Source organism: Staurois parvus, unplaced genomic scaffold (genome assembly GCF_062004578.1).
Source record: "Staurois parvus isolate SC_StPar_1 unplaced genomic scaffold, SC_StPar_1.0 ptg000061l, whole genome shotgun sequence".
NCBI classification, from domain to species: Eukaryota; Metazoa; Chordata; class Amphibia; order Anura; family Ranidae; genus Staurois; species Staurois parvus.
In genome coordinates this window covers 9,353,999-9,377,983 of record NW_028317857.1, presented here as the reverse complement: position 1 = coordinate 9,377,983, position 23,985 = coordinate 9,353,999, and the positions used below count along the sequence as shown (strand labels likewise).

Genomic DNA, 23,985 nt, shown 5'->3' with positions numbered 1-23,985 from the left:
AATTGATGGGTCTAATTCCGCGTAACTAAAGGGACACTATTCCTCCCACTGATACCAGCAATGGGGCACTATTCCTCCTACTGACACCAAGGATCTGACACTATTCCTCCCTCTTACACCAACAATGGGGTACTATTCCACCCGCTGATACCAACAATGGGGCACTATTTCTCCCACTGACACCAATGATGGGGCACTATTACTCCCACTGACACCAATGATGGGACACTATTCCTCCTACTGATACCAACGATGGTGCACTATTCCTCCCACTGACACCAACGATGGGGCACTATTCCTCCTACTGATACCAACGATGGTGCACTATTCCTCCCACTGACACCAATGATGGGGCTCTAGTCCCCCCATTGACACAAATGATGGGGCAATATTCCTCCCACTGACTCCAATGATGGGGCACTATTCCTCCCACTGATACCAACAATGGGGCACTATTCCTCCCACTGACACCAATGATGGGGCACTATTCCTCCCACTGACACCAATGATGGGGCACTATTCCTCCCACTGACACCAATGATGGGGCACTATTCCTCCTACTGACACCAATGATGGGGCACTATTACTCCCACTGACACAAAGATAGGGCATTATTCCTCCCACTGACACCAATGATGTGACACTATTCCTCCCTCTGACACCAATGATGGGACACTATTCCTCCTACTGATACCAACGATGGTGCACTATTCCTCCCACTGACACCAACGATGGGGCACTATTCCTCCTACTGATACCAACGATGGTGCACTATTCCTCCCACTGACACCAATGATGGGGCTCTAGTCCCCCCATTGACACAAATGATGGGGCAATATTCCTCCCACTGACTCCAATGATGGGGCACTATTCCTCCCACTGATACCAACAATGGGGCACTATTCCTCCCACTGACACCAATGATGGGGCACTATTCCTCCCACTGACACCAATGATGGGGCACTATTCCTCCCACTGACACCAATGATGGGGCACTATTCCTCCCACTGACGCCAACGATGGGACACTATTCCTCCCACTGACACCAATAATGGGGTACTATTCCTCGTACTGATACCAACGATGGTGCACTATTCCTCCCGCTGACACCAATGATGGGGCTCTAGTCCTCCCATTGACACAAATAATGGGGCAATATTCCTCCCACTGACTTCAACGATGGGACACTATTCCTCCCACTGATACCAACAATGGTGTACTATTCCTCCCACTGATACCAACAATGGGGCACTATTCCTCCCACTGACACCAATGATGGGGCACTATTCCTCCCACTGACACCAATGATCGGGCACTATTCCTCCCACTGACACCAATGATGGGGCACTATTCCTCCCACTGACACCAATGATGGGGCACTATTCCTCCCACTGACACCAATGATGGGGCACTATTCCTCCCACTGACACCAATGATGGGGCACTATTCCTCCCACTGACGCCAACGATGGGACACTATTCCTCCCACTGACACCAATGATAGGGTACTATTCCTCCTACTGATTCCAACGATGGTGCACTATTCCTCCCACTGACACCAATGATGGGGCTCTAGTCCTCCCATTCACACAAATAATGGGGCACTATTCCTCCCACTGACACCAACAATGGGGTACTATTAATACCACTAAAACTGATGATAGGGCATTGTTTGCTCCCACTGATGACAAGCATTTTCTACTCCTACTGGCCACAGTCCGGCCCAGCTAAAGTCTGAAGAAAAGTAAACTAGCCCTTTGTTTAAAAAGTTTGGAGACCCCTGATCTTTACCAAAAACTTCCTATGCAGATAAAGGTCAACTGTATATAAAAACAAACTGCAGTTTTGACCAAGTTCAAACACTGCTCCTGGTGACTTGGGGGTCCCCAAGTGATTCTTTAACCCTTTCACTGCCAGGTCCGTCTGACAGCGGGGAGGTTTTATACACAATCTGGTCTCTGCCACCTGATAGCTTCCACAGCCCCCGGTACCGCCTCCCCTGCGCAAGCTGTTGCCATATATCCAGGCCCCACTTGCCCAGCCTGGGGAGTGCCATGGTGGGTGCCGGCACGTGAAGGGAAGAGAGGAGAGCAGAAAAACCCTTCTTTCTGTGACCTAGAAGGCAAAGTGTGTCACGTCACTTCTTGGTCACGGTTGTCGCTTTCTTGGCTAGCATAGCCGAGAAACAATGCATTTCAATGTGGTCTGCATTGCAATACATTGAATAGAGGCCAGAGGAGACATTCAGGGACTTTTAGACCCTGCATGTCTCAGTAGAGAGAACCTGTCACCCAAAAATCATCAATGTGATGGAAAAAAAAAGTTAACTAGAAAATGTTTTTTTTATAGCAAAAAAATTCATTTGCACCCAAGCACATAACATCCCCCCCCCCCCAAAAAAAAGAAAATTGAGGGCCCCCCTCATATCCGCATGTACAAACATAAACACACATGTCAAGGCGCCTACATGATAAACATTGATTGCGACATACGTTACACTTTGCCCTGCATGCCGGAGTGAGTGCAATCATTCTACCACCACACCTCCTCTGTAATGCTAAACTGATGACCTGTAGGGGGCTTTTGAAGCGTCGCCTATAGAAAATATAGGGTACAGAAGTTTGTCGCCATTTCATTGGCACACACAAATTTAAGGTTTGGCATGTTGGGTATCTATTTACTCGGTGCAACCTTGTCTTTTAAATTGTACCTAACATTTGGGTAATTTGTTGCATTTTTTTATCATACAATTCACTTTAGTGTGTTTTTTACTGAAATTACCCAAGCGATAACATCGCGTGCAATAAAAAATTGGAACTACCGCTATATTATTCTCTAGGATGTTTGCTTTCAGAAAATATATAATATTTTGGGGTTTTTGTGTAATCTTCAGAAATGATTCAAGCCACGAAAGGGTTAAATTTGGAGGGATTTCCTCTCACTTCCTGTTTTGGCTATGGGACAGGAAACTAAAGGAAATGTCCTCAATGACAACTTTGTCTTTTGTATTGATGGAAGAAGAGTATTTATATATGTCCTAGATTGTAAGCTCCAAGGATCAGGCCCTCCTAACCCTCTTGTATTGAACTGTATTGTTGCAGTATTGTCTCCTGTTATATTGTAAAGCGCTGAGCAAACTAATGGCGCTATATAAATCCTGTATAATAATAATAATGTGTGTGATTTGTGTTATACTATTTTCATTCAATATTTGACATTTATGAAGATATTTTGTATTTCCCTAATTTAGCGTAGTTGTTTTTGATACATTATATTGCGTGTGTTCCCTTTGACTGGTATTCCAGTCACCTATATGCTGCAGGGACCGCACTGATTTAGGGTTTCGGCAGATATGTACAGTTTAAACCATTTTACCTCTTTAATAGCAATTAAATCTGACAGAGGTTCTAATCCTTCTCTATTGTGTCCATCCCACTGGACATCACGTTATGAGGTAAAATACCACCTGGTTTCATGAGATAAATACCTCACATTTTGGTGAAACAACTCATACTTTTAGTCGTTTTTTTGTGAATTGCAAAAAAAATTTTGAAAAAAAGCTGAGTTATTTTTTCTCGGATTTTGAGAGGAAACAGCACTATGATTGAACCAGCAGGTGAGCATGGCTCTGTACAGTGTCCTGATGTCCTGTATTTCGGCCTCTCACAGACGTTGACTGGCGGATGATAGTTGGGCTGGATGCAGCACCTGTGCCTCCCAAGCACCTAGAAAAGTCAGGATTTGAGGCACACAGACCAAAGCACTGGAGTACATGAGGCCTGCACCATCATATGTGTCTGGAAATGTCCTATATATACCTGTATGTGACTGGCAGTGTAAGTGAGGCTGGCTGGATGATTTTTATTGCAGTGTCTATAGTGAGCTCAGCTCCAGTCACACTATACATGGTGTCCACCATTCCCGTATACACTACAGTATATTGGGACACCTGCATTACACGCACATGATCTTTAATGGCATCCCAGTCTTAGTCCAAAGGGTTCAATACTGAGTTGGCCCACCCTACGCAGCTATAACAGCTTCAACTCTACTGGGAAGGCTGTCCACAAGGTTTAGGAGTGTGTCTATGGGAATGTTTGACCATTCTTCCAGAAGCACATTTGTGAGGTCAGACACTGATGTCAGATGAGAAGGCCTGGCTCACAGTCTGCACTCTAATTCATCCCAAAGGTGTTCTGTCAGGTTGAGGTCAGGACTCTGTGCAGTCCAGTCAAGTTCCTCCACCCCAAACTCTCTCATCCATGTCTGTATGGACCTTGCTTTGTACACTGGTGCACAGGCATGTTGGAACAGGAAGGGGCCATCCCCAAACTGTTCCCACAAAGTTGGGAGCATGAAATTGTCCAAAATGTCTTGGTATGCTGACGCCTTAAGAGTTCCCTTCACTGGAACTAAGGGGCCAAGCCCAACCCCTGAACAACAACCCCACACTATAATCCCCCCTCCATCAAACTTTACATTTGGCACAATGCAGTCAGGCAAGTACTGTTCTCCTGGCAACCGCCAAACCCAGACATGTCCATCGGATTGCCAGAGAAGTGTGATTGGTCACTCCAGAGAACATGTCTCCACTGTTCTAGAGTCCAGTGGCAGCGTGCTTTACACCACTGCATCCGACGCTTTGCATTGCACTTGGTGATATAAGGCTTGGATGCAGCTGATCGGCCATGGATACCCATTCCATGAAGCTCTCTATGCACTGTTGATGTGCTAATCTGAAGGTCACACAAAGTTTGGAGATCTTTAGCTATTGAGTCTGCACAGAGTTGGCAACTTCTGCACACTGAGCGCTTCAGCATGTGCTGACCCTGCTCTGTCATTTTACTTGGCCTAACACTTGATGGCTGAGTTGCTGTTGTTCCCAGTCACTTCCACTTTGTTATAATACCATTAACAGTTGACTGTGGAACAGGGGCAGACTGACAACTCATGGGGCCCCCGGGCAATAAGGGATCATGGGGCCCCTGTGTCCTTGCCCAAACTCAAAAAAGCCTATGAAAAAGGTACCAGGGGCATCTCATGGGGCCCCCTACTGACCCCGGGCCCTTGGGCAGGGCCCGAGTTTCCAAATGGTCAGTCCGCCCCTGCTGTGGAATATTTAGTAGCAAGGAAATGTCACGGATGGACTTATTGCACAGGTGGCAACCTATCACGGTACCACACTTGAATTCACTGAGCTCCTGAGAGCGACCCATTCTTTCACAAATGTTTTTAGAAGTAGTCTGCATGCCTAGGTGCTTGATTGTATACACCTGTGTCCATGGGGGGAATTGGAACACCTGAATCCAATGATTTGGAGGGGGGTCCCAATACTTCTGGCAATATAGTGTATGTACACAGCAGGGCACCTTCGCCATTTTTCCTCAGTCAGACATTTCTGCACATCTCAGCTGAGATAACAGAGGACATGTCACCCTCCTCCACCCTGACACCCCGCTACAGCTGACTACAAGGAGCCTCCGGGGACTACAAGCCCCGCCCACTGCTCACTTCCCGGTATGGGTGCCAATCACGTCCCTGGCACCTCCCCCCGCCATCTACAGACACCGATGGCAGTGACAGATGAGGCGTGTCTGTAGGTGACGGGGGCGTGGTCCGGTGGCTGTGTTGCTGAGCTTTAGGAGTGTCAGCAAGCCGGGGAGATCAGAGCATTGCCGGCCTCCTCCTCCTCCGCATCACTGCTCACTGTACAGTCTATGGAGGAGGACAGGACTGAGCCGCATACAGCATAGTGCCCGGGGTGAGCCCTGTCTGTATATACCGACTGATCACCGAGAGGAGGAAGAAGGGCTGCGATCATGGCTCAGCCACAGAAGTTCTTTGAAAACCTGTCCGGAACCGGGAAAGCCATCGGGGTGCTGACCAGCGGAGGGGATGCCCAAGGTAAGAGGATGGACCCTGGGATGGTGGGTCCTGCATCACACCCCCTAGCTGGAATGTCACCCTAGTCAATGGGTTGTCCCCCTACACCCCCTGGCCTGTCCCCTTGCACCCCCATACTGGCCTGTCCCCCTACACCCCCATACTGGCCTGTCCCCCTACACCCCCTGGCCTGTCCCCGTGCACCCCATACTGGCCTGTCCCCCTACAGCCCCATACTGGCCTGTGTCCCTGCACCGCCATACTGGCCTGTCCCCCTACACCCCCTGGCCTGTCCCCTTGCATCCCCATACTGGCCTGTCCCCCTACACCCCCTGGCCTGTCCCCTTGCACCCCATACTGGCCTGTCCCCCTACACCCCCTGGCCTGTCCCCTTGCACCCCCATACTGGCTTGTCCCCCTACAGCCCTGGCCTGTCCCTGTGCACCCCATACTGGCCTGTCCCCCTACAGCCCCATTCTGGCCTGTGTCCCTGCACCCCCATACTGGCCCATCCCCCTACAGCCCCATACTGGCTTGTGTCCCTGCACCTCCATACTGGCCTGAGCCCCTACATCCCCATACTGGCCTGTCCCCCTGCACTCCTATACTGGCCTATTCCTCTTCACCCCCATACTAGCCTGTCCCCCTGCACCTCCATACAGACCTGTCCCCCTGGACCTCCATGCTGGCCTGTCCCCCTACAACCCAGTTCTGGCCTGTCCCTCTGCACCCATATACTGGTCTATCCCCCTGCACCTCCATATTACATGTCCCCCTGTACCCCCCATACTGGCCCGGCCCCCTGCACCACCACACTGGCCTGTCCCCCTGCACCCCAGTTCTGGTCTGTCCCTCTGCATCCATATACCAGCCTGTCCCCCTGCACCTCCATATTGGCCTGTCCCCCTGCACCCCCCATACTGGCCCAGCCCCCTGCACACATATACTGGCCTGTCACCCTGCACCCCCATACTGGCCTGTCCCCCTGCACCCCCCATACTGGCCCAGCCCCCTGCACATATATACTGGCCTGTCACCCTGCACCCCTATACTGGCCTGCCTCCGTGCTCCCTGTGCTCTGCATTGCTATAGACTTCCATTTCCAGGGGCAATGACATCCCATGCTCATCATCCTGCCCTCGGGCTGCCCTGGTGTTCTGCCATCTATGCCAAGGACTGTCCTGGATCTTCCCCACTTCTTCCATCCTCTGTATAATGGTGGCATTACACTGTACAATCTGATTGTACAATCATTGACACACACCTGTGCGTTCCAGGAACATGGACAGAAACATGCGTTTTTACATGCATTCCCAGAACACACTTGTCACACTCACTAATAGCAACCCAAACGCAGCTAAGAAACACATGGTAAAAAAGCGCACAAAGGTCACTGGCTGAAAAGGTGTGGGGGCTTCTTTTGGCACATTTGTTGCACATAGGGGGGCAGCCCATTCAAGTGAAGAGGCTGCCCTATATTATCGCAGGAAAAATGAGTCAAAAAAAGGTGTCAGTGCAACACGCAGATATGAATGGGGCCATAGATCTACCATCAGTTCTGAATTGCGAAGACATGCCTGATTGGATCAAGATTGAATGCTTCATTTAGGTCTGTCTTCCTATTACATCATTTTAGTAGATCTAAAGGAGATTGTGCACTTTGGTTGCATAGTGTGTGGACAGTTTTATAGTACAGTGAGAGAAATTTACTAAAACTGGAGCAGACAGAATCTGGAGCAGATTTGCATGGCAACCAATCAGCTTCTAGTTTCAGCTTGTTCTGTTAAGGCTTGGAAATGAAAGATAGAAGCTGATTGGTTGTCATGCACTGCTGGGTTTTGCCTCCTCCAGTTTTGATGAATTCCCCCCAGTATATGACATGTCCTGTACTCTACTGCTAATGTGATTGGCCTCCACCTGTGCCTACTTGGCAGGATGCTTCTGCGACTTAATGGCAGCAGCATTGGTCCTCTGTCCTGTACGTGGGGCGGTGACAGCAGTACTGGCTCTATGGAGAACACTAAATTACCTACCCATCCCGCCAACCTAGAAATTATCGATATTTTATTTTTTTAAATGATTTTGATTGCCTTCCACCCATTTTATGGAAATGAATCAATGAAATCGATCCCAGGAAGGTTGTACCATTCTGATCTGTTCTGTACGTTACCACTGATTGATCTGGGAACACTTTTGATTTTCTTTTAATATTTTGAATAAACTTTTGATATGAAAGCGATGGAATTGATGTTGGCAAACATACCTTGTGTACCACCTTTTTCCAGCTGTCGGATCGAATTGTCAGTTGCATGAAAAAGCAATGGGCGTATGGCCGGCATTACAATAGATGAATCTTTTAAGTGCTGGGGAAGTATGGGCAGGTCTGGAAGGCATTTATGACAATAATAATAATAATTATATATATATATATATATATATATAAATAATGTTATTTATCTCCCTTTCCCTCTATATATATATATAGATCTATCTATCTATATAGCTATATATATATATATATATATATATATATATAGTACAGGGACCACCTGTATATCCAGCTTTGGCCACCATAGACAGACAGATGACCTTTTAGCAGTCCAATCAGAGAAATGGCAGTCATGCACGGTGGCTCATTAGTTATCAGGTGTATAGGATGCCGTCCTCATACTCATTGATCATCAGGGGTAAAGGATGCAGTATTGGGAAGGTGCCCAGACATGTGATTGGGATTCATGAAAGCCATGACCATCAGAATCACCTCCAGATCTTGGCACCATCCTGTCAGTGCTGCCTCCCCACCATAGAGAAGTGGGGGGGTCTCACTGACATCTGCATGAGATATGACAGCATTAGGGGTCCTGATTAGTCATGGAAGTCCCTGTGAAGATGGTAGTAGTGGAGACGGGTCACCTATGACAGGAGGAGGAGGCGGATCCCAGGCAGAGCTGTGCTGTCTTCATGCTGCTGCATTGCGGGCTTTTCATGCAGTGACTAATCCAGCCATTGCTCACATCCTCCTTCCCTCTTCACCTCCCACTCACGGCCTGTGTCTGCCTCCATGTCAAAAGCCTGCAATTACCACCAACTACCATTACTACTGCTTCTGCCAGGCAACAGGCACTTCTCTGTCCTGTGTGGTACTACAAGTCTCAGCATGTCTGCCAGGTGATGACACAATCCTGAAGATGAAATGAACCCGCATTAAATACACACTGATCATACCACTATACTACTTTCTTAATTATGTTCTTTTGCTGATATTTTGATAATATTGAGCGACCATTTAGATCTATGTGTGCGCAGAGGTGCCTTTTTTTTCTAGTTGCATTAAGTAGGTGCATTTTAATGCATTAGTATGTGTATTCTCTGTTCATTGACTGTGCAATAATACACATTTTCAGTGCATTTTTTATTTATAATGTGGAGTGGATAGGGTTAATAGCTATTGACCAAGGCTTGTTAAATCCCATTGGCAGTGCTTAAAAATGCTGTTAAATGTGCTTTGATGCATTACCATGGACTTCTATGGGCCTCTCAACGCACTAAAATGCAGAAAAAATGAACGTGTTGTATTTTTCAAAATGCACTGCACTGCAGCACTGACATGGGAGCAGACATGACACGTATGTTTCAGAGCAACCGGAACTCATTTGTTAAAATGGAACAATGTAAATGATCCCAAACGCATTCATTCCTTGAAGGAGACAGACTTACATTTAAAATAATCACTTTTCTGAACAATATTGAATTATAACTGCTTGTGGTTTACACACGTAATGACAGCGATCAGTATATGGGTTCCCAATTGTCATTTCACATTCCTTTATATTTGTGCGCTGGCCAAGCTGTCCAGAAAAGTGACAGTGACAAGGTTAGGACACAATGTCACACTGCCAGAGGCACTTTCATACTTGCAGCAACAGGTTTTTCTTTTTATGTTATGTGACCAATGTAAGAATCCTCCACTTAGCCTCTGTCACTTTTCCTGGACACTGTTCCTGGTCAGATATGTAAATATCGAATAAAAAAATAGATATGTAAATATTGACTAAATAGAAACTAGATATGTAAATATTGAGAAAAATGTTTTATATCTATCTATGTAAATATTGATTAAAATTTAAAAAAATATAGATATGTAAATATTTATAAAAAACAGATGTAAATATTGAATAAAAAATAGATACGTAAATATTGCCTAAATAAAAGATAGATATGTAAATACTGATTTATTTTTATATATATCTATCTGTCTATCTATCTATATGTATATATTGATAAAAATAGATCTGTAAATATTGATTAAAATGCAAAAAATAAATATGTAAATATTGCTAAAAAAACAGATATGTAAATATTGCTAAAAAAAATAGATCTGTAAATATTGATCAAATTAAAAACTAGAAATGTAAATATTGATAAAAAGATACATTATATTTAAAAATATAATAAAAACATAAATAGCTATAAAAAGGAATTCATATGCTGAACACAATTGGTACATATATAAACTACATCCTCTGGAGTTGATTTACTGGTGCACACGGAATCTGGCGCAGCTGTGCATGGTAACAAATCAGCTTCTAACTTCATCTTGTTCATTTAAGCTTTGACAATAAAAACTGGAAGCTGATTGGTGACTATGCAGAGCTGCACTAGATTTTTCTGTGCACCAGTTTTAGTAAATCCCCGCTCAATACCAGAACTTGATATTTTTCATTATAGAACCAGACAACCATTAGGTGTGCACCGGGAGCAAAAGTGTCAATGCGCTGATCCCAGTGCATCGCACTGTTTACTTTTTGTTTTTTTAGAACTTTTTTGCTCTTTACTTTTTTTTTTTTTTTTTTTTAGAACTTTATTCATATATCACCAGTGACCTTTTTGTTCAGTTCTATCCACTGCAGTGGCGTTGCAACATGCTGCAATGAAAATAGTTCTGCATGCAAAGTAGTGGTGTGCACTGACTTCATAGCAAACAAGGCAGATTGCCTTTTCTTTGCATTCGCTATTTCCCATAATGAAGACATAAAACATATATACTGTATATAGTTGTTGCCTATGGAAACCAGTTTGGTATATGCTATTATTAACCTATACAAATCTGGAATCTGCATGGTGGCTATGGCCAATATTATTTGATATCTGCTTTAGTTTTGTTAAATCTCTGTCATGCAACTGTCCTTATTTTTTCAACAAACTACTTTATTAAAACGGTTATAATCACAGGCTGTTATCCTAAGCCAGCCACAGATGGATCAAAATTCATCTGGTTCAGAGGGGATCTGCCAAATTTCAATCCATCTATGTCCCCTCCTGTTCAAGATTAATTGACCTATTAACCTCTACTCAAACAGGACTACTGGAAAATGTGTATTTGATCAGTGCTGCAGCCAATCGTTTGCAGCACTGATCAGTGTATTCTGATAGTGGAGGCGTCCCCCCTGTCAGAATATAATAGCGCAGCGAGGAGGATTGAAGGTGGAAGGGGGAAGTCGTTCTTTTTTTTTTTAACAGCTCGCTGATTGATCAAAAAAAATAAAAAAAACAACCCATCTATGGCCAGCCTTAAGCTTAAGGCTGCTTTCACACTGATCTTTAGTTTTCTTCAGCTTTGTGTTAAAAATGCAGAAGAAAAATGTGTGACTGTGTGTTCCTAAAGGACTCTTCACACTGATCTGTTGTGGGTCCAGTGTGTATTTTAAAATCCTGCTTGCTGCATTCGTGCGGTCAAAAAGCCATACCAAAAACACACCTCCCATTGAAATCAATGGAAAACGCTGTAAAAACCCATCAAAAACACACCTGTGTTGCATTTTGGTATGTTTTATGAGTCATATGTCCTGTAAAAAAATGCAACCCAAACGTGGCAAAAATGCATATATGTTTTGGCCGTGTTTTTTCTACGGATCACTGTGAAAGTAGCCTAAAGGGCCTGCGTGGGTTTCCTCCGGGTACTCCGGTTTCCTAACACACTCCAAAGACATGCTGGTAGGTTAATTGGCTCCTGTCTAAATTGTATGTGTATGAATGTGCGTTAGGGACCTTAGATTGTACACCCCCTGAGGGTTAGGGACTGATTTAAATGTACAATATATATGTAAAGCACTGCGTAAAATTGACAGCGCTATATAAGTACCTGAAATAAATAAAATAAATAAAGGGGGAGATTTACTAAAACTGGAGCACACATAATCTAGTACAGCTCTGCATAGTAACCAATCAATTTCTAACTTTAGCTTTTTCAGTTAAGCTTTGACAATAAAACCTAGAAGCGGATTGGTTACTATACACAGATTGTGTGTGCACCAGTTTTAGTCAGAGTGGATTTGATTTAAATCACTAGTGAAAAGGCTCGATTTTAAAGCATAATTTTTAAAGAGCACCTGTCATCTCTGTCCCACAGTGGCTCCTTCTCTGACCCGCTGTTGACTCACCAACAGTCCCATTCACTTTAACGGGACGGCTGGTGATGTGGCAGTGACACAACAAGATGAGGGACGTGGCGGCAACAGGTTAGTGGATGCCCGCTAACATGTGCTGCCATGATGGATCTAAAATGACAGGTGCTCTTTAAATGTAAAGAATCCGACTCATTCTGGCTGTTAGTTAGAATCTTTAATATTTGCAAACCAAATGAATGTTTCTTTTTTAGAATAATAAGCTGCCAGGTTAGTAAAACAGAACCGATTTTAGGTTAATCACACATAGTTGGAGAACTACTCAAATTCTTTCATTTCATGTTTTTGCTCATGGTTACTGTGAAATTGTGTGATTGCATGAATGCAGTGCATGTTATCTTAGCTTGCAGAGCCTGGATTCACTGAATGAGTTTACCAAAAATGTAACTATTTTAGAATATGCAGCCTCACGCTACATAACTAAGCTTCCATGTCATGCTGAATAAACTCAATTATTAATGTATCTTAAATAGAAAACTATCTTTAGTTAGATTTTTACTCCAAAAGCATTTTATTTAAATACATTTTTTAAAATAAAAAAACCTGGTTTTAATTTTTAAAAAATCAGAATTTGTTTTTTTTAAAATCATCGATTTTTATCCACCCTGGTTTTAGTAAATCTCCCCTAAAGTGTCTATCAACCAAAAACTGATATCACAGTTGTGGGTTGTCATTCACTGACCTTTACACCATGGGAGCCCAACTGATGTGATTTCCTAACCTAAGTTCCCAGTTTCACTCATTGGCCTTTATTAGATATTCTCATTCTTGCTTTTTGATTTTTCATTCATTTTAAATAATGAGTGCTGCAGGATGAGTGAGACTTTCCCTGCAGCAGGATGAGTGAGATGGATGAGGATTGCTATGGGATGAGTCAGTGCACTAAATGTACCTTTTGGGTGGATGGATCCTTTAATATGACCATTGATGCTGCTATAAAGTGCTGTGGCTTTGTTGTAGTGGTTAGATCTTTGCATGGTATAGAAGAATTAGTGATGAATAGTTGCAGTGTCATAGTGTAGGAGTGTCATGATGCTCCAGGTGCTGGCCAGCATGTCACATATGTCGCCTGTGTGCCTTCCATTCTGTCTGTGCTCCTATCAACCCCTCCCAACCCTCATCCTCCTCCCAACTGGCTCTTGATGTGTGTACGTGCGTAGATGGGAGTCCTTGCAGGGCTTCCTCTGACTCATACGTTATGGGAGGAAGCTGTATTGGGTAGCAGCATCACCATCCTCATCTTCACCTCTAATTACATTTCAAGGTCTCAGAATCTGCTGCGATCCGCCATCATACCCCCTGACACCCCCAGTGAATGAAAAATGCCCACCATGCCTCAGTATAGGGAAAATGATTCATAGCACCAGGCAAATGTAGAGCAGTATGGCTGATTGTAATACTATAATATTAAATATGATTGAATGGGAGACTTTGATGATAAATACAATTGATTGTGAGACATTGATGATAAATATGATTTATTGTGAGATATTGATGATAAATACGATTGATTGTGAGACATTGATGGTAAATACGATTGATTGTGAGACATTGATGATAAATATGATTTATTGTGAGATATTGATGATAAATACGATTGATTGTGAGACATTGATGATAAATACGATTGATTGTGAGACATTGATGATAAATATGATTGAATGTGAGACATTGATAATAGATACGATTGATTGTGAGACATTGATGATAAATACGGTTGATTGTGAGTGTGATGAGATTAAATATAGATATACTGGTTGTAATGTAAATAGTAAAATAATAGAAATAGAAAACAGTTTTATTAAACAATGTGACAAACCTAATTTGTGAACATTTTTATCTATTTGACTACATCATCATAGACTTCTATGGGGCCATCGCCCTTCAATTTCTGGCCTTGGAATGCATCCCCTTAAGCTGGCTGTACTTTGATCGGTCTCGGCTGAACTGGGTGAATTTTGATCGGCGTGTAGCAGTCTCTGCTCGACAGAAGCTGATTGTTTGTTCTTCTTGAAGGGATATTATTTATTTATTTCAGGTACTTATATAGTGCCATCAATTTACGCAGCGCTTTACATATATATTGTACATTTATATCAGTCCCTAACCCTCAAGGGGTGTACGGTCTAAGGTCCCTAACTCACATTCATACATACACATATTGGGGCCAAATTAGACAGGAGCCAATTAACCTACCAGCATGTCTTTGGAGTGTGAGAGGAAACCGGAGTACTTGGAGGAAACCCACGCAGGCACAGGGAGAACATGCAAACTCCAGGCAGTTGGTGCTGTGGTTGGGATTCGAACCAATGACCCTAGTACTGCCAGGTGGAAGTGCTAACCATTTAGGCACTGTGCTGCCCATGTTGGAAATTGTTTCTAAATCTGATTATTGTATTCTGACAATGGCAGGTGCCACTGCATCCATGCAGGGGGAATTCCTCCATCCACTTTGTTTGGCCAGTGTATGGCCGGCTATAGAAGTAAAACATATGCACCTGTGGAGGGGGTAGATTACGCCATAAAGAACAAGCACACTGTGTTAACGTTCGTGTGGGTGTTCATTCAGAGAACTCTCTATGCACAATCGCAGGTTCACACTGATGTGCTGCGGTTCAGCCGCAGCACAATTATATCCATGGTTTACATGTGGTTCCCATTGCTTTCTATTAGACTGTGCATTTTCTAAGAGCTTATCAAAGGTGCAGCATGCAGAACTTTGATGTGCTTTCATGAAAATGCACAATGTAATAGAAATCAGTGGGAGCACACCTAAAACCGCATATAAATCGCAGTGTACCCATATTGTAGTGCATTGCTGTGAATAAGAGCTGGTTCACACTGGAAATAGCACAGGGCTGTGATGTGCGTTTCTGTGAAATTAACAAGCAAGTTCTGTGCAATGAGATTTCAGCCCATTCATTTTGATAGGGCTGAAATCGCACCACACCGCACCACACCTAAAGTAGTGCATGCACTACTTTTGGAAACTCACTGCAACTGAATTGCATGGCATTTCTATACCATGCGATCTGGTCCAGGCAAAAATGGTGCATTTTCAACCTGCGTTTGGGGTTTCACATTGACACCTGCTGCAGATCTGCAGTACGTTTTGAACACGTATGGAACGCAGGTTTCCTACACCATGCTTTGGTGCAAACTGGCCCTTAGACTGGGTTCACACTGATGTGGTGCGGAATTCGCACTGGTTTCTGTGCAATTTACACAACGTACCATAATCGCTCCCCGTCCATGCGAACCACTTTGGGTGTGTATGTTAAGTTAACAACACCTTGAAATTGGTTCGCAAAACGCAGTGCGATATGCAGAATCGGATGGTATGGGTGTGGACACCCATGCAATCCAATTCTGGTGCGGACAAAAAAAAGGGCCTGCACTATTTTGGTGCGGATGCGGTGCGATCTGAGTCATACAAAATGTATGGTTCAAATTGCACCGCACAGAAATCGCATGTGATATGCACAGGAATGCAGTGTGGTTCCTGTACAAATCACATACGATATGCCGCAACACATCAGTGTGAACCCAGGCTTAGGACTCGTTCACACTTGACTAATAATCTAACTCTTGCCAAACACCCCTATAGCGTTTGACAGGCATTAGACAGGTGTTTGGGAAGCGTTTTTAACGCTCCTCAAACACTCCCCAAATGCCCTATGTGAGTTTTTGAGGCATTTGATAGGCGTTTGCCAAGCGTTAAAACCGCATCACAAATGCCTATAATGAAGTTTATTGGTATTAACGCTCCGCAAATAATCCGCAACCGCTTCGCAAACGCCCCACAAACTCCTGCCAGGCATTTGAGGAGCGTTACTATAGACTTGAATGGGAGACTTCAACTCCTCCTGACTCCCTGACTGGACATGAGGCGTCAATTTTGCCATGACACGACGCTAACGCTTCAGTGTGAACAGCACTGTGTGCTGCCATGTGTAGAATTTTCATAGGCTTTTGCGGAGCGTTAAAAACGCTTCCCAAACGCCTGTCTAATGCCTGCTGACAAAGCTAGTGTGTGAACTTAGCCTAAGTGAGAAAAAATGCAAGATGTCCTGTAAGTGTCCATGCCAAGCAAACCCCTGCGTTCATTATAAACAGCATGGGACCCCAAAGAGTGTGGTGATCCCTGTAGTAGCGACAACTCCCGTAGCAGTCCCTCGGGTATGGTGTATGTAAATGATCTGAGAATATCATCAATGCCATTCTCCTTGGAGGAATGCTCCTGAATAAGATTTTTCCTATGGCTTATAAATGTGTCCTGCCTGGCTTTGCGTCATGGTGACCTCCATGTGATGGCGAGTTACAGCAGAGCTGGCCAGAGTTTCCTTGGTGACCATTCCAGTGCCTGGAAGAGGTTGATCAATACAGCTCTTAAAGGGAACCTCCGGCTTATCACCATCCTGTAATTCAGATGAAGGTCACCTAACCCCAGGCTGTATCCGGTACCACCCTAGAAGGGATCCCTGACAGACCATCATTTACCGTACACAACGCGCTTTATATATGCGCATCTGGTGAGTGCGCATTTTACCTATATCCTGCACTTCACCGGAGTATTGAATCATATATAACTGGGAATAACGGAGTCACCTGGGTCCCAATCTTTGATGATTATTTGAACTATGATCATATCTATTTGAACTCTTTTGCACTTCCAGAGTGTTCCCTTCAATGCACATTTAGTTACTGGACACCCTCTGGAGTTATTCATACCTATATTCATAATATTGATTCCTTGTACTGATTTATTTATGATATACCTTTTAGCGCTGCACTATTACTTTATTAGTTGTAACAAAGTATTTACAAAACTTTATACATTGATAAAAATCTTCTCTGGAACGTCCGTTAACGTGTGAAACTGCTTGTATGTTGAAACCACACATATGTCACTTTCATTTTTACTACAGAAAGCTCCCTTACTATTCATATCTTACGTGAATGGAGACTGCAATACGGAACCATCACTGAACTGAAACCCTTCTTAAAAAAAATGAGTGCTCAGAAAGAAAGACACAGCGATAACAGTGATATCAGGAGCCTGAAATGAATGTGCAATTGAACTGGGAAAATGGAAAAAGAAATTCATCTGATTGCATGCCTGGGAGGATCTGAGTGCGGTGATGTGAAGGTGAATTGATCAGTGGAGGAAGGGCAGCTCCGGGGACACAAGGATGCATTGACAGTCATGGAGCATCAGGTGCTTGTCCTCTGTACAACCATGCAAGGTCACCCGGACTGCAGGCTGGCATATTTAGAAATGAGATTGCATTGTGGGGGTGGCGCATGCTTTGTCATCGGAGCCTGTAGGGAAAAATAAACCAGAAAGCCAGAGCTTAAAAATAGACCTTTTATCCTCTACGTGTAGAAGAATATTCTTCCTCTGTCCTTCTAGTACATGGAATGGAAGAATTGCTCTCCGCCCTTATGTCTGCTGGCAATATAGAGTCCGCTAAACACAGCTCAGTATATCTGCACAGCATGGCTTGTTCGGTGTAATGGGCTGAAGTGCAGAGTGCTGAAACCCCTTGTGACCCATCATATTTTATTATAGACCCCTTTCACCCAGGCAGTCCATTCAGGTCAACCTGCCAGTTTTTCAGGCTGACCTGAGCGAAAGCTCCATGTAGATCTGTGGGCAGGCATGTATAACCCTAGGTTCACACCTCAGCATTTTCTGCAGCATTTTGCAGAAACACAGTACAGTCCATTTAACATGATTTCCTATGGGACATGTTCACATTTGTGCGTTCTCACCCGGTGCGTTTTTTGGAAAGGGTCAGGGACTTTTGAACGCAAAAAGTTGCGTTTTTGGTTCTATAGACTTGAATGGAAACGCTGCAGAAAAGCATGTATTGCGTTTTTTCTGTGTTTTGCATTTTAAATCTGCCTAGCGACAAGAAAAAAAAAACACATATAAAATGTGGCACAGACGTTTCAAAAACACAAGTGTAAAAACTCTATGCAGAAATGTCTCAAACGCAACTTGCATAGGTGTGAACCTAGCCTAATAGACCCCTTTCACCCAGGCAGTCCATTCAGGTCAACCTGCCAGTTTTTCAGGCTGACCTGAGCGAAAGCTCCATGTAGATCTGTTGGCAGGCATGTATAACCCTAGGTTCACACCTAAGCGATTTCTGCAGCGTTTTGCAGAAACACAGTACAGTCCATTTAACATGATTTCCTATGGGACAGGTTCCCATCCGTGCGTTCTCATCCAGTGCGTTTTTTGGAAAGGATCAGGGACTTTTGAATGCAAAAAGTTGCGTTTTTGGTTCTATAGACTTCAATGGTAACGTTGCAGAAAAGCATGTATTGCGTTTTTGATGCGTTTTGCTTTTAAATCTGCCTAGCAACAAGAAAAAAACGCATAATAAACGTGGAACAGACGTGTCCAAAACACAACTGCAAAACCGCAATGCAGAAACGTTTCAAACGCAACTTGCATAGGTGTGAACCTAGCCTAATAGACCCTTTTCACACAGGCAGTCCATTCAGGTCAACCTGTCAGTTTTTCGGTTGGACCTGAACGAAAGCTCCATGTAGATGTATGGGCAGCCATGTATGAATGGCCGTGCATCCATTTACAGCCAAATACCTCTAAATCTTTCCAGGCTTGGAACAAAAAATGGATAAGGATTGCATCCTTTTGTAGATATGACATGTGACAGAAACAGATGCAAGTCAGTGTACATCCGGCCACCCATAGATCTACTATGGGTCTGAAAAGCTTCTGCAGCAAAAAACTGAAGAGACGCAAAAGTGACATTTGTGCTGTTCTGCTCCAACTCAGCAGGGGACCTGTTCACCGACAAGACTTGTGTGTAAGGGGCCCTAGGAAAGCCATAGATTAAACAATTTTCTTTCCTTCCAGCTTGGGTGGAGGGAAGGAAACTCGTTTGATTTCCCCATCAGCACTGTCAGTGTTGATGGAGGAATGCCTCCCACAGCGATGTTGTGTTGGGGTCCCACAGTAAAGTGTAGACATCATTGATGCGCTGGAAAAATGGGAATATGCAAATGTGCATCTCGGTTGGCAGACTACAACTTCTGTTAGCGGCTAGAGCCACCAGCAGTAATCGCATGTTAAAAATCTTACAGGCTGGTTGTACCCAAGTCAGTTGATGGATCGACTTGGGTACAATCAGCCCGCCAATAGATTGATCAAATCTCGGTCAGTCCCTGCTGGACCAGCCAAGATTCGATCCATCTATGGCCGGATTTACTGTAGCTACAGCACAACTACAGCTATAACTAGCCACAGATAACAGCGTCTGATTGCATGGTCTGTTCACTTTAGATAGTAATATACAGAAATGTGGATTAACATAAAATTGTTTTAATAAAAATTGGATGAGGTTTATTGAAACAGTGACTGGATAAGCTGGAACGCAGTTTTATCAGATCTAAGCAGATGGTAATCCAGGCCATGGATGGCACAGTTTCTTTGTTTATTCATTTCTTTAGCATTTTGACTTTAAGAGATTTTCATTTTCTAAACTGCTTAGAACTGTGCACCACCTGAAAGGATATATGCAAGAGCCCCAAAACGTTATCCAAAAATCACCAACAGCAAGGTTCTAAAAAAGTTGTCAGTAATACCTAATTATTAACAGAAACCATAAGCCATAAAAGCATTTAAAGTGTTACTAAACCCACAACAGTAAAATCAGTCTGTATATGCAGTAAAGCATGCTTGTTATACTCACAGTGGAACCTAAGGGGTTAATCTTCTGCATTGTGTAAAAGGCTGTTTGATCCTGACTTCTCTGATCCTCCCCTTCTTCCAGTGCCCCTCATGATAAGACATATCGTGTGGAGTCACTATGCACATGCTCAGTCTGATGTGTATTGCTAGAGAGGTTTTTTTTTTCTTGGAAGAGTGCATGTGATCAGCACAGGGCCAATCAGCACTGTCCAGACAGAGGTCAGGGGTTCTGCATCCTCCTAGAGCAAAATAAAAACTCATCCGGCAAGCTTTAACCAGTGCTCTGCTGGACACTGATAGAAGTCACAAGACTGCTCTAACTGAGAAAAAGTACTTAGCAGTTTATATTTACTAAAATAATTGCATTTCTATGCCCTGTATACTGTGGGAGACCAAATATACTGAATGCAGGGTCCTGGGTTTATATCTGAACTTCATGGAAAAGAAATATCCCTCCTCCCACATTGCAAGAGTAAGTTGTTCATTTTTGCCTAGGGTACCAGTATCAAGGACTTTTCTCACCACATCCCATACTCCTCCAACAGCCATGACACTGCAGCTTGTGGGCATTCCCTTGGCATCCTCACATACAATGCAGGGCTAATGACCCTGCATTGTACTTAATGATATCAGAGTGGTTACAGCTGCCAGACCACCGTAGAGAAGAGGCTACAGGGGCCAGTCTCATAGCATGGAGGGAGTCCTGTCCCTGGTACATGAGGCATAAACAAGCATTTAACCCTTGTATGGTAGGGGGATCCCCACTGCAAGGGAGGATTGTTCTTTCCTCGGAGTTCAGCTTTAAAGCCTGTATGAGAGAAGCAAATATTGTCTAAATCAGACTTTTTCAACCTTCTTAATCTGGAGGAACCCTTGAAATAACACTTTGGCTTCAGGGAATACCTGCTAATAATTATTGTATATACAGTTCACGGTACATTAGTGTGATGGTCAGTGGAAAGAATGCTCCTTACATGTGTGGTCATTGGGAAGAATCCCCCCTAAAAAAATTGTTGGTGTGAGTGGTTACTCATCTAAGAGGCAGAAATTGCTAATTGCTCTAGGAACTCTTAGCCACTTCTGAAGGAAGCCCAAGGTTCCATTGAACCCTGGTTGACAAACCCTGGTCTAAATACAAGAGCCACGTGTATTCTTACTTGAAGCTTAGGGGTTGGTTTACTAAAGGCAAATAGACTGTGCACATTGCAAAGAGTAATTGCACCCTGCAAGTACAGTTGCTTCAAAGCTTAGTAAATGAGGTAAAGCTTCACTTTGCAAAGAATACCCAATCACATCCAAGGAAAATGAAAAAAATACCTGCATTTTGCTTGCACATGATTGGATGATGGAAGTCGGCAAAGCTTTTACTCATTTACTAAGCTCTGGAGCAGCTGCTCTTGCAGAGTGCAGCTTCATTTTGCAAAGTGCACAGTCTGTTTGCTTTTAGTAAATCAACCCCTATATGTGCTTTGAGCATTCCTTCCAGTAATCCAGTGTGAAACTTCCCCTCTCCGCAGAAGCTTCCTGTAATAAAGACCAGTCACTGCTGCTCTCTTCCCTTGTGCAGGGTGACTGGTCTTGTCTCTGCCGCTCTAGTATTTTTCTGTAGGCAGCCTGTAGTGGGTGGAGCCTGCTGGGTCCATTCCACATCTCTACTCTCTGTAGATGCCACTGCTACCTTTACAGGGTAATATCTGGAGTTTAAATAGCATTTGATGCACACAATGTGGATTTTTTAATCCCTTGTGGCTACTGAGGATATATTTAAATGACAATTTTTGTGATCAGAGTTCAGCTGTAAAAATGTCAAGCATGGTGCATTTTCCATCTCCCCACCAAAATGCTTGAATATAAAAAAATATACATATGTCAATACATATACGTAATGGAGTTGATTTACTAATACTAGAGAGTGCAAAATCTGATGCAGATCTGCATGGTGGCCAATCAGCTTCTAATTTGTTCCATTAAGCTTTGATTAAAAAATCTGGTAGCTGTTTGGTTTCTTTGCAGAGCTGCACCAGATTTTGCACTCTCTAGTTTTACTAAATCAACCCCAATTCCAATTAGTGGGGTCCATTATTTGTCCCTAAAAAAACCCCCACAGGCTTATACTAAGATACAATAACCAATCAGACTGTAATATGTGGTCAGCTTTGATTGTCAGAACCCATTCAACAAGTGGAAAAATGTCTCCATGATAAGATGTGCTTCCTTTGGTCCTCTAAATCAGCCTTTCTCAATCAGGGTGCCCAGGCACCCTGGGGTGCCTTGAGGTTTCTTCAGGGGTGCCTTTGCAAAATGTCTAGAAATTGCCCAAAACTTGTATACAAGCCAGCGGGTGGAACAAGCCTGCATTTTAGTTACACAAAGCCACAGGTTTTCATTGTGCATCATAACGACCTTCTAGCCGCCGCCATCCTGACAACCAATGACATCATCAGTTGATAAGGAGGATGTCAGCTGCCTGCACAGCATCCTAGTTTGACCCTCCCCTGCCCTCCTCTCCATCAGTGCTGGGGTCACATTAGCTCAGTGATGGAGAAAAACTGAGGGAGAAGAGAAACACTGGAATACTAGTCGTTATCAGCGTGCAAAAGTGTATTTACTTTGGAAGAATAAATCACCTCCAGTGTTGGGTGTCCTACATGTGTGGATGTTGCTGCGTTATATAAAACTATTGGAATAGTTTTTAACATTTTAGAATGGAGTGCCCTTTTAAAATTATGGACAGTCTTGAAGCACCCCATTTTAAAATGGGGTGCCTCAAGACTGTCCATAATTTTAAAGGGTACCTTGACTGAAAAAATATTGAGAAACACTGCTCTAAATGACCTGCCACCCCATAATGCTATTGACTTATCCACCATTTATGCAAATTAGGATTACCCTTCGACATGACTTATTGATTAACCTGTAAATTCCTTGTGAAAATACCCAATAAATGTTTATTAGGCATGAATATAGATCCCATATTATAATCAAATTTGCAGTGCTGCCAATTGTATTAAAATAGGCAAACCCGACTCCTTTATAAATATGAAAATGTTAATATATAACTAAAGGCAAAACTTTTTTTTTTTTTTGTTTTGGACAGATTGGAGATAGATTAGAGCACCTGTCAGTTGTTATTGAAGTCTGTACCCCCATTAGGGAGATTCACCCTCTCTGTCCTTTCTACCATTATCATCGAAAGTGAAAGTAAAAGAAATCCCAGATTTTGGGTTGCCCCCAGATGTAATGGAGGGGAAATCTTCCAATGGGAACACTAGATTTGGTGACCTGGGGGGCCCCAAGAAATTCCCTTAATTTGCAGGGATTTCCTCTCACTTCCTATTTTGGCTATGGTTTTGCCTTTAGTTCTACTGTAAAAGGAAAGTATGGGATTGTGTTTTTTTAAAGAAACAATCGAATACTGTCCCTGATACTTTTTTTACTTTTTTTATTTGCACTAACATACAATTTTCAGGACAAGCTTTCGAGGTATGTCCCCTTCTTCAAGGTCCAAGCAGTACTACTTCACAAAGTTATAGCAGAATGTTAAAAGAAACAATCTCTGTGCGAAACAAAAAAAGAATACAGAAAAAAACAAAAACAAACAAATGTACACAGCAATGGTTATAAAACTAGGATTAGACTAGAGATAAGACAGAGCAAAAGCAAAACAATCATACTTACTTAGGTGGCTGCAGCATTGGTCTGATGCTGCATCTGTTCCCCGCCGGCTCTAAAGCAGGCCATACATGGGTCAAATTCCAAACGATGTTTCGATCGAAAATTGAAAGCATTGTTCGTTCTGTAATCCAATGGTGCCACTGATGTTTTCGAAAACCATCCGTTTTTTACGAATTTTCCAGCATGCCTGATAAACAAAATGGGGAGGAACCACGAAAATCGTCCGGTGCCATTGCCC

At 43.4% G+C, this 23,985-nt stretch overlaps 1 protein-coding gene across 5 annotated transcripts in view; it reads left to right on the top strand.

Moving 5' to 3' along the window:
• Positions 1–5,604: 5,604 nt before the first annotated feature.
• Positions 5,605–23,985, top strand: part of PFKP (phosphofructokinase, platelet) — a 134,908-nt gene continuing 116,527 nt past the window's right edge. For 2 of the 5 annotated variants that reach the window (XM_089668726.1, XM_089668723.1), the window contains exon 1: positions 5,605–5,903. In XM_089668726.1, coding sequence (XP_089524852.1) covers positions 5,819–5,903 — 85 coding nt within the window. In that variant the 5' untranslated portion in view covers positions 5,605–5,818. The remainder of the gene's footprint in view (positions 5,904–23,985) is intronic. The other 3 variants (XM_089668725.1, XM_089668722.1, XM_089668724.1) reach the window with 3 other exon arrangements.